General features: G+C 42.3%; 1 protein-coding gene and 1 non-coding gene across 2 annotated transcripts; one reads left to right on the plus strand and one right to left on the minus strand.

Annotated features, from left to right (window-relative positions):
• Positions 1 to 1,087: 1,087 nt before the first annotated feature.
• On the plus strand, positions 1,088 to 10,980 carry gtpbp2a (GTP binding protein 2a). The gene is made up of 12 exons (XM_061087439.1): positions 1,088 to 1,471; positions 2,538 to 2,564; positions 2,986 to 3,170; positions 3,324 to 3,432; positions 3,539 to 3,736; positions 3,842 to 4,016; positions 7,417 to 7,636; positions 7,757 to 7,892; positions 8,022 to 8,080; positions 8,166 to 8,337; positions 8,454 to 8,618; positions 8,758 to 10,980. Exons 1-12 carry the CDS (start codon positions 1,148 to 1,150, stop codon positions 8,938 to 8,940), a joined length of 1,953 nt encoding a protein of 650 aa, XP_060943422.1. The 5' UTR covers positions 1,088 to 1,147; the 3' UTR covers positions 8,941 to 10,980.
• Positions 5,758 to 5,840, minus strand: trnal-cag (transfer RNA leucine (anticodon CAG)). The gene has a single exon. It is a non-coding gene; the product is annotated as a tRNA-Leu (tRNA).
• Positions 10,981 to 11,660: the final 680 nt, after the last annotated feature.

Raw genomic sequence — 11,660 nt, forward strand, 5'->3', positions numbered from 1 at the left:
TGTCCAGGAAATTATATTTAGAAATCAAAGTCTTGTAAAAGAAAGAGAAAGAAAACAAAATGTAAGCAAATATTTTCAATGAAGCAGAACCAGTCCGACTCCTCATTTGACACGAAATCAGGAAATGGTGAAACAGACTGAAGGAGTGAGACACACATTCAAAGTGTGACAACAACTACAGCCAATATATTCGTTCTTCAATTCCAACCCCTGAATTAGAACTATTTTGTAATAAAAACCTCAAAGTCCCCAAAGTAATGGTCAAAACCCAACACCTGGTGGCACCATTGTCCTGTAGTTGTGGTTGAGAAGTTGCAGGAGATTGCACCAGCAACACATCTGGTTGTTTTATAACCAGGTGAAAACATTTAATAATCTTTCTTATTCAAGTATTAGCTATTTGATTATTTTGGAGATTCCATTTAGAAAACAATTTTGTTGACAATTCTTCGGCAGTTTATTGTAGGATAATCCAACCAAAACGCAACAAAGACAAATTATAGGCTCTTTTTACTTTTAGCCTTTAAAGGTGTGAAAACAGTCAAAATAAGCATCTGTAAGTAATAAGTAACATGAAAGACTTGAAAAGACTTGAAAAATATGAGAAAGAGAAGGTGAAAGAACTTGAGTGATGGCAGAATGAACACTGGTGAAACTCAAAGGATAGAAAATGTGTTTTCAGCCTTTTCATCAGGCTTTAAATATACATCTTGTTTAAAAGCTTATAAATACGGAGCTGATGTTGAAAATCTATATTTAATGTGATTATTTCTTCACAGTTAAAGTTATCGGAAGACTTTAGTGACATGTTTCTCGCTCTGGTTTCATCATCTTATGTCAACAACGAGCTTCCTAAAGTCTTGTTTTACAACCATGTCATTTCTTTCCTCTTCCGTCTGATGCAAAGCTCCGCAAAACTGTGTGCGTTCCTGGGTGTGCTCGCTGTGTCTCACCCAGCTCTTCAAAGGCGGGCGGTGTTTACGTCTTGAGGCACTCTACAGCCTCAGCAGAGAGATCCGCTTGCTGGCGCTCTGCTGTGTATCAAATCAAGCGTACCGTTAGCCGTGCAGGGCAGTGACGCGTTTACACTGGGAACTCGAAGCTCTCGTCCCGGACGTGGAGGTTGTTATTCGTCTTGAAGAGTTGTATGACGCCCGGTGTTTTGTTTTTTATATCCGGGGGGTGTAAGCTACCACACGGCGGGCATCTGCATGTCTGTGTCCGGGTTTATTTTAACACCATAGCGCCATTTTTGTCCAGGTCGTGGTCAAGCCCGACAAGCTCGGTCCCGGGGCAGCTGATGGAGGAGCGGGTCTCGGACTTCTTTGGCCCGGGGAATGGACTCGGCTCCGGGTCCTCGGCGGTCCCCTCCACCGCCAAGTCGGGGAAAGCTCCGAAGAACAAGAAGTCCAAGGCTCGATACCCCCGCAACTTCAAACCGAGCAACAACACCCCGTACCTGCCTCCGGAGGTAAGACGGACCCCCGAGCACCGCTGACCCGCTGCTGCTCCTCCACCTTCAGCCACAACAAGCTAACAACAACACCAGCTGAAACCAGTGGGTTTATACTGGGACGTGTAACTCTTAATCACTGTTTTCACGGGTTTCCTCTGAGTTCGCTGCCCGAGTCTTTGTGAACTCACAGTGACACGTAGCTGCTCGGTAACCCGATGGAAATGAATGGGTTTGGTTATACTCGACTAACATTAGCACCACTACGTTAGCCCTCAGAGATTAGCGTTGGTTTTAAAAGCGCTAAGCTACAAACTACTGGTGTTTTACAAGCTAGCGGGAGAGTAACAGCTGTGTTTGTAAATACGTAGCAGGGGGCGGGTGTTCCCTCGGTTGACTGACCTGTAGCTACAGCCACATTCACCCAGACGAGCTCTGTTACTACACTGTAATGTGTGGTGCTTTGTTTAGAGGCGGAATTCAAACTCACTCTTCAGCTTATGTGATCACAGGTTTCTCAGTAAAACGAAAGTAAAAAGGCATTGTTTTTTCCCTCAAGTTACCTAAACGTTAACCCATCTTAACCTTAAGCAAAATAAAACCACTTTATAGGATTGTATTGGGTTTAAAATAGTTATACAGGTTGTTGATGATAGCTTTTTTCTTAAATTTTAATATATATGAAATCTCCTGAAACATCTAGGCCATGAACTCAGTGTTCAAGGACAAGTCTGGACATATTCCAGGACATGTCCCAGCTGATCACCACCATGTAACGTGAACTCTCCTGTTTGTTTACATTTGACTTATTCCTCCTGCTTAAAGATATCGATTTGTTTACTTTAAATGTCTATAGATGTGCTTTTTATTTCTTATAACACATGAAGTAGCATGTGTATTAGGGCTGTCTAAGCAGTTAGTCACTTTGTGTTGCTCTCAGTTGCTACCTATTCACAGCAGTGCAAAGACTCATTCACACAGATTGCCTCTCTTTGTGTCTTTTAGCAAATCAATAGCCTGTTGTCTGACTTCTCTGCAGCCTGACACCCGTTGTCTCTGTCCCTTCTCTCTCTCTGTCTCTTAGGCTGAAGAGGGAAACATAGAGTACAAGGTAAGCACATTAACTGTTGCGTTATGTTCAAAATACATTTATGTGTCCCTCAAAGGGAGATAGCAACCTTAATAAAACATTACACCAATAAACAGATCTTAGGTCAGCCTCTGCGTGACAAGGGTGTGGATGTTGTCGTCATAGTACGTCATATCATTATTACAATAAGATTCCAGCAATAAGTAGGTTATATGTCATAATATATGGGTGTGGTGTCAGGTGATCTACCATGGAAATCCAACACCCTGGTGGATTAGCGAGAGCATTTTTAGTACCCTGACAACTGCTTCCCTCACCAATCAACATAATCCTTTAAAATGCTAGTTACTTGCACCATGGATATTTAACCACTGACTAGATCCATTTTACCATGTTAATATGTAACTTTGCCACTAATGACTAAAGTCTTTCCCTTGTTTAGCTGAAGCTGGTGGACCCAACGCAATACCGCTTTGAGCACTTGGCAACACAGATGAAATGGCGACTACAGGAGGGTCGAGGCGAAGCTGTCTATCAAATAGGTGTTGAGGATAATGGCATGCTGGTGGGGCTATCAGAGGAAGACATGAGGGCATCACTGAATACGCTCCATAGTCTGGCAGAGAAGTAAGTCAAGAAAGTGCATTTTATTCACTTTTAATTTTGACATTACATCTGTTAATACAACTGAAGCCAAAGGTAAAGATTCTTAAAAATAGATAATTGGTCCCTGCCAAGTGGCAATTTACATAATTCAATACCACACTTTATTTCTGACAGAGTTGGAGCTGACATCACTGTACTCCGAGAGCAAGAAGTGGACTATGACTCTGATGATCCTCATAAGATTGCGGAGGTTCTCATTCGCAAGGTGCCAGATGACCAGCAGGTCAGTGAAGCTTTTTGTATTCGATGTTCTTTTGCTGCTGTTCAGTTTTTTTGTATTATTATTCTCTTTTTGTTCTCAATTACGTTTTTCCCTTGGTTCTCTTCAGTTCTTGGACCTGCGGGTAGCTGTGCTGGGTAATGTGGACTCGGGCAAGTCCACTCTGTTGGGTGTACTGACACAGGGCGAGTTGGACAATGGACGGGGAAGAGCGCGGCTCAACCTCTTCAGACATCTTCATGAGATCCAGACTGGACGGACTTCAAGCATCAGCTTTGAGATCTTGGGCTTCAATAGTAAAGGAGAGGTAAGAAAAAACTCAACACCAAAGAACAACTGATACGTGCTGAAGTTTTTTAGAGTTATAAAGTAATGAAGCTGATGTTTCAGATATTATTCCTGCTTCTCCTAGGTTGTGAATTACAGTGAATCTAGGACAGCGGAGCAGATTTGTGAGAGTGCCTCTAAAATGATCACATTCATTGATCTGGCTGGTCACCACAAGTACCTGAAAACCACCATTTTTGGCCTGACCAGCTACTGTCCAGACTTTGCTATGCTTGTTGTGAGCGCAAATACTGGCATTGGTAAGTATTTATTCATCCACTGAATTTATCTGTATGCACTTTTAAATGTCACTGACTTGACTATTCAGAAAAGCCAAGTTAGCTTACTGGATCTGTCACATGTGGACCGGTTGGTAACAGACACTTGCAGGGCCAGTCTGACAGCGAGCCTCTATTTGTGTACAACACACCTCCCTTCTGTAGTAGTGGACTTCACCAAGTCTGGATGAGCACTTTATAAAACATGTGATATCTGAGCGTATGTAATAGGTCCACCCTTTTCTTCCACAGCCACTTTATACCTCCTAGTACAAAAATATCTCAAAAAGGGTCAGTAAGCGACTGTGAATGTCAGCAAAGCTTACTTTGCAGAAAGAACCTGACTCTTGACATTCAGCAGAGGTTAACCCCCAAATACCTACAGGTTTAATTTATGCAAAGGATTTTTTTTTTAAGTACATCAGCATTGGCTGAATTCCACCAAAGTTTTAAGTCTCTTCTTTAGGGGTGTCACGATACCAAAAAATCAGTAGTCGGTGCCAATACCAGTAAAATAACACGATTCTCGATGCCAATTTCGATACCACGGTAAAAAAAAAGTGCATTATTTGGATGTTGTTAATGTCATATACGGTAATTCAATGTGCTTGCGCTGCGCATATACTGAGGGTTATACGGTAGTTGCGGTCGCATGTGAGTGACGCTTTGTTGTGAGACACGTTATGCATTAAATGATACATCTGCCTCACGCCGGGTTTACACCGGACGCTGAAGCGACGCCAAAGCGACTCGTAAGCGCAGCACCAAGCCTTAAATAACAGCTGGCTCCCATCCACTCCCATGCGCCGCTTCAGCTTCCGGTGTAAACAACCATGTGCCGGCGCGCTAAGGATTAGCGCGGAGCGGCGGCGTTGCTTCCGTGTCCGGTGTAAACCCGGCGTCAAACGCAAAATACTTCCATACACGACTCTTTGTGCCTTTTTAATAAACAAGTCGAGGTGGGGCGAACGCTGCAGCCGCAGTTGCCGTCTTGGTTTTCAGAATGTAAACGTCGACTGGGGCAGCACCGATGCTAATGCTAAGTTGCTAACCGCTGCTGGCATCGAAGCTGACGGTGCCTACGGTACTTCAAAAACTTGGGCATCGGCATCGTTTTGTTATGTTAGTATCGAAAGGTATCGTAGGTATCGGTTCTCGTGACATCCCTACTCTTCTTATCCAAACGTCGTTTAATTTCCTGCAACACATATAACCGTTTGTCTGCAGTTTACAAGATGAACAAGGTCATTTGGGGACAGGTGTCAGCTCAGACTTTACTGGTAGTTCTAGAGCTGAAGGGGATGTAGAATAAAATGCAATAACCTCATCAAGTTCTTCAGAGCACAAAAACATAAATATTTCATGTTATTTGTGTCACAAGCTTTTGATCAATATTCTACCTCAAAATATTTTCCGATACATTTAAGATCTTCTAAAACATTCAGCCTTACTTCAGCATTATATTAGGACAGCTTGCTTTACTAATATGGTTAATATAAAATAATAATAATATTAATGATAATAAGTATTAGTGCATAATGTGCATTCGGTACTTTCATGAAAACAGTGAGTAAGACTTAGTCCAGAAAGCTTGTGTAACACACTAGTAAATAAACAACATGCTTTGAAATTAGAGTTGTCAAACCGGTGGGACTGTCTGTGCAGTGAGAGGAGGAAACATTGGTTTTGGCTCGTTGTTTTATGTATATTCTAAAAAGCTTATTGTCAGAAGTGGGATTCGAACCCACGCCTCCAGAGGAGACTGCGACCTGAACGCAGCGCCTTAGACCGCTCGGCCATCCTGACATGCCGCATTATGGAGATAACACGCGTTAACAACTGTCAAGAGGGGGGAGGGGCGCTGACAGACAAAGGAAGTGGGGCTCAGATAGAAACACACTGGTAATTCCCTATCGACCTGGGCATATTTGTTGTTGGTGTGCATTTAAAAGCAATAATACTGCTTTATTGAGAAATATTTCGCAAGCAAATGTGACGCGGAGTCTATGTCTTGTGTCTGTTATTTTTATACACTACAATAAGCTGAATATTTTACAGGGAAATATAATTGATGACATCAGTTATAGTATTTGGTCATAAAAAGGGCATTGATATGAAATCAAAAGTTAACTCTTACTGCACTGCAGAGGGAGGAGAACTGACATATTTTTTACATTTTTTAAGCCACACAGTTTCGGAGTTCCCCTAAAAATCTGAAGATAATGCACAAGCTCCACATTTTAAAAAGAACCCCTTAATATTATTTCAGTTCGTATGTATTTTGCATGTCTGTGCTCGTTGTACTGCAGGCGTTGCTGTGTTTGTGTGTATGTCTGCTTTGAAAGAGGGCACACTGGGTAAATGGGGTCAAGAATGAGGATCACTTCAGGGGCATAGTGTCTGCAACCCAAGAGCTACAGCTTTAATTATGAAACAGCGTAATGGATCTGTGTAAGGCATAGGCCCTGTCTCAGGTTGTGACGACCCAGAATCATCTTGTATCAGTGTGTTATTTTCTCTTCAATCACTTCCTACGTAAGACGAGGAACTCTTATTTTGATCATGCACCATTACCTTTGATGCACTGAAAATAACTTAAGTAGCAAAACACTTTGCAGCTCAGCTGACGGGGGGTCAGGGTATTTTGAGTCTGTAACCTTTAAATGTGTGTTAGAGGGTCAGTACCAAAGACTGTATGGTCACTGCCCTTGAACTCATTAGTGAGGAGACCTATTTCTGAACTGAGAGATAATCTCATAATAGATATGTGTTTCTATATAAATATGTGTATGTATAGCGTTTATAATTTGTTTTCACTTGCCAACTTTGTTTACAAAGAAACATGAACCACCAGTCATGTAAGACGCTGCTGCCTCTGTTTGGAATCGCATGTTTTGGAAAAAGTCGTCGCTCCTGACACCTGAAGCATTAGTGACATAATCACTATCCTGCCCTGCGATCCTATCTATTTTCCCTGCTGCCATAACAATCAGACGTCATGGTCAATTCAACCTGGTCTTATCAGTTAGCTCACATAGATTCTTGACCCTCAGACCGTCAAAGGATAAGAAATGTTATCTTAGGTCACAACAGTCCTCAACTGCAAACGTTTCCTTTATCTTCCTCAGACTCTGTGTCATAGCTGATATCATACCTGATATCAGCCCTAACCCTTATAGTGTTTTCTGCTATTTTTAGGCAAGTGACTCAATCCCATCCTGCTCATTTAATGCAACTTGCTCTGTAGAAGAGCATCATATTGAATGCTTTAATTAAACCTTGCACGTAAAAGCATTTGTGGGCATGTAATCTGTGCAAGGAAAACTGTAGCTGATGAGGTATGACCTTTTTCCTTTATCGTCTCCTTTGCATCCTTTTCCAGCTGGAACGACAAGGGAGCATCTTGGTCTCGCTATGGCCCTGAAGGTGCCCATCTTCATCGTCATCAGTAAGGTGGACCTGTGCTCGCGGACCACCGTGGAGCGCACAGTGCGGCAGCTGGAGCGTGTCTTGAAGCAGCCGGGCTGCAACAAAGTCCCCATGGCTGTAGGCAGTACTGATGATGCCGTCACAGCAGCACAACAGTTCGCCCAGTTCCCCAAGTATGAACCCGATTTGAAGTGTTTGGTGTTTTTTAATAAGTTCGGTTTTATCATGAAAAGGGAGGAACTAGCCAGTGACGTCTGTAATTGCTGATTACATGTGTGTGTTCTCCCTGGCAGCATCACACCCATCTTCACCTTGTCCAGTGTGTCTGGACAGAGTCTAGAATTGCTGAAGATCTTTCTCAACATGTTGCCCCCCCTAAGTAACAGCAAGGAGCAGGAGGAGCTAATGCAACAGCTAACTGAGTTTCAGGTAAGTCTGAGATGAAGCCTATGTGTGAGCACAGGATCAGCTGACACATACACACACATTCCACATGTCGTTTAAAATGTATGAAGACTTTGGACCATATGCTTGACAGCAGTGTTCATGCTATTACAGGTGGATGAGATCTACACAGTGCCAGAGGTAGGGACTGTGGTGGGAGGTACTCTGTACAGGTCAGTATGTCGAAATCTTCCCGATCTTCCATTCATCTTGCTTTTGCTGTTAAGCCGGGCCTCAATATTCTCCTTGACTGTGCAGTGGTATTTGCCGTGAGGGAGATCATCTTATAGTCGGGCCCACAGACTCCGGCCAGTTCCAGGAGTTGAGCATTGGGAGCATACAGAGGAACCGCTCGGGATGCAGGGTCCTCAAGGCCGGCCAGGCTGCCACACTTGCCCTCGGTGACTTCGACCGGTCACTTCTACGCAAGGTAAAAATAATTTGCACGTGTATTTTCTAATACTATTTAGGGCATTATAACCAAAGCACATGTAACACAATTCTAATCTATTTTGGTATATTATCCATGTGTTTTTGCATGTGCAGGGTATGGTGATATTGAGTCCTGAGATGAATCCAACCATCTGCTGGATGTTTGAGGCTGAGATTGTGCTGCTCTTCCATGTCAAGACCTTCCACAAGGGCTTCCAGGTGACTGTTCACATTGGAAATGTGAGACAGACCGCCACTGTGGAAGCTGTATATGGCAAGGTTAGTTCATCCACTGAGCGTAACTGGTCCTGAAAGTTGTCCTCTACATCCAAAGCCTGGGTTTGTCCCAAGTGTTCTACTTTAACTAGATTATGTTCTTAAATAAATTATATTATTATGATACATCTCTGTGCTACAGGAGGAGCTGAGAACAGGAGAAAAAGCAGTGGTTTGCTTCAAATTCATCAAGCACCCAGAATATCTGAAGGTGGGAGCCAAGGTGCTCTTCAGAGAGGGCGTGACCAAAGGTATCGGCCACGTCACGAAGTTGCAGCCCATCAGCCAGTACCAGCCATCCCATGCTGAGGACGAGGAGGTCTGAACCATTTCAGATAACCTCAAGAGAAAACACAGCCCACTCCTAAACAAGGTGCTTTACAACACCCCCACCCCACCACCGCCTGTATAGTCCAAAGGCCTCTTCTCTTTGCTGTTCTTTGTATTTTTATCGCCCCTTTCCAAAGCCTCTTCGCTACCATCTTCCTCATTTATCCTCTTCAGCCCTTAAAAAAATACTGCTGGTTTTTCAGTCTCTTTCTGTTGTTGGGGATTAAAGAATGTGGCTTTTCATGGCACCGACAAGAAGAAACACCTCAGCCACCTCTACAACAAGGAACATCAACCAAAGTGATGACGAGTGTCATGAACATTTAGTTGCGGCTCACGGATGAATGAGTCGCAACTAGGAAATGCTTTCTCACACCAATGTTGAAGTGCTGCCTACACCGTTTACACCTAAATGCACTAACTAACATACTTCAGAAATGATGCACACACACTTGCACTGAAACCCAAATGCCAGTTTTTATATGCAGCAGATAATCGTTTACAAACTTGGTAGTTGCAATTTTGAGGTTGCTTGTACATAAAAGGTCCAGTGTGTTGGCTTCATAATTACATCATTTTTTCATTTGATGTACAATCACCTTAAAGTAGGAATCTACTTAGGATGACCCCTTAATGTCTACATCAGAAGTGGTCCCTCTGCCACTGAGGCTGCCCAAAATGGACAAAAACATTTTCTATTTACTTAAGGCCACCGTATGATCTGCTACATGTTAGGGGCAGTCAGTTAGTTGTAATCTGTACGCTCACCACCAGATTCCACTAAAGCCTACACACTGAACCTTTAAGGTGCAAGTTGTATCAACAGTCGTTTTTATCATCACCTCACAGCTTCTCTGTTTTACCAACATAGTGCCTTACTGTCTTTTTCATAATAACTACGTATCATCTAAAGTGAGAGTTGTAAAAGCAGTGAGATCACATCCTGTCAGTTGTATATAAGATTAACCATCTCACTTCAAGCTATATTACTGACAAAGGCACTTTCTGAAGCTAGAGAGGTAACACTGCGAGGTATGCAGAGTTTGTAATTGTATGCTCAAGCTGACATGCATATTCACAGTGGAAATTACATCATAACTATCATTTCTCTGTGACAATGGTGTGTTTTAATATTCACAAGTAATGCCTCACAATGGTGCATTGGATGGTAACGATCTCGCTGCCCATGTTTTAAAGTGCTTTAGTTACTCAGGTCAGTGTCGATGTTAGACTGCGTTCCACTCTCACTCAAGTACTCCAGCGAAAGATTCTGTTGCTGACTTGTTGTGTGTCTTTCTGTCTGAGTGTGAGTGTGTAGCTGAAGGGGGGTGTATCCCAAAGAGATGAGCCTGATTACATACATGAAGCTGCCTACTGATGCAGCTTTAATTAACAGCAGTTCTATTGGAGGTGCTTGATGTCGTCTCTCCACTGATGCCACTGACTTTCAAAGTGTTTAACACAGTGCCTGATGCTACACTTTGAGTGGCCTTCCATTACGCCCCAAACCTTTACAACGCTGTAATCAAAAACATCTACTGAAGTTGGTCCCATCACCAGAAACACCTTTTGTGTCGAAGACTACTTTAAAAAAATGAATGTTAACCTCAGCTCAGTTCGAGGCTGTTGGCCTTAACATCTGTTACATTGCATGTTGATGTGATTTATACGCAGGATGTTGTCCCACGGACATCGATAATAGACGACACCTGCAGTGTGTGCCGTTTTGTTGCACCCACACAATTGTATGCACCCGTTGTGTGCACTCAAAGAAACTTATAATGCATTTGAACCAAACTACTTTTTAGCCTTCATGAATAGTTATACCAGGTGTTCAGGTTTGTTTTAAAGCAGCTGAGAAGTGTTTTATAGATTTATAGTAGTTCTCAATTTTAAAATTTTGTACAGCTTTTTCACTGTTGCATTCTTCTTAATCAAACCAACACAGTTTCACTCTTTTACAATCATTTAAAACCTTTTTTTCCTTTTGAATTCAAGTGTAATATTTTGAGCATTATTTGGGTGAAATGCAATATTTATGTACAGATCCAATTTGTGTGTCATGATGTACATGAATAAAACTTTATTGTCTTTATTTGTTTTGTTGTCTTAATATCTCCATCATATCACACATCCTGTGTTTTGTCTATTTACTCACATGTCAGAGGCATCTCTCAATCCACAAAATTTAGTTAAAAAACTGTATTTATTTTCCTGGTAGGGCTCCTCCTTATCTGCTTCCTAGCTTATGCAAGACAATGCAAGAGTAATCTAGTAAATAAACTGTCTTTCAGCGCTTGAGCACAACAGCTGTAGCAGAGTGGAACCAAAACAGGACAACAGGGCAGAATATTAACAGTCTAACGTTGGTTTTACATTATGTATGGCATTAAATTATAAAAGAATGAGCCAGATTGATTTTATATCACAGGCTTTAAAACAAACATTCACTTTTATAAGTCAGTTTCCGTTTGTAGTTTGATTTGTCTAATGTCTGCGTGATTCAAGATTAGAGGTTTACAACTGTTTTGTATTTGTTTTTAACAACCTCAATGTCCGGCAGTTCTGCCGGTCTTATTAACAGTGGGACTGGTGTTATGTGTTAACTATGGTGTCCCCAGACAACCACTGAAGAAATGTTTACTACAGTGTGAGTGTGTATCTGAAGGGGGGTGTATCCCAAAGAGATGAGCCTGATGACATACAGTTGCAAGC

The sequence above is a fragment of the Limanda limanda genome, chromosome 15 (genome assembly GCF_963576545.1).
Source record: "Limanda limanda chromosome 15, fLimLim1.1, whole genome shotgun sequence".
NCBI classification, from domain to species: domain Eukaryota; kingdom Metazoa; phylum Chordata; class Actinopteri; order Pleuronectiformes; family Pleuronectidae; genus Limanda; species Limanda limanda.

Excerpts from the sequence above, each read along its gene's own strand:
- gtpbp2a (XM_061087439.1), top strand. The coding sequence starts at position 1,148 with ATGACGCCCGGTGTTTTGTTTTTTATATCCGGGGGGTGTAAGCTACCA. Across the intron at positions 3,433-3,538 it reads AGGTGCCAGATGACCAGCAG|TTCTTGGACCTGCGGGTAGC; the intron begins GTCAGTGAAGCT and ends GGTTCTCTTCAG. Across the intron at positions 7,637-7,756 it reads CAGTTCGCCCAGTTCCCCAA|CATCACACCCATCTTCACCT; the intron begins GTATGAACCCGA and ends TCTCCCTGGCAG.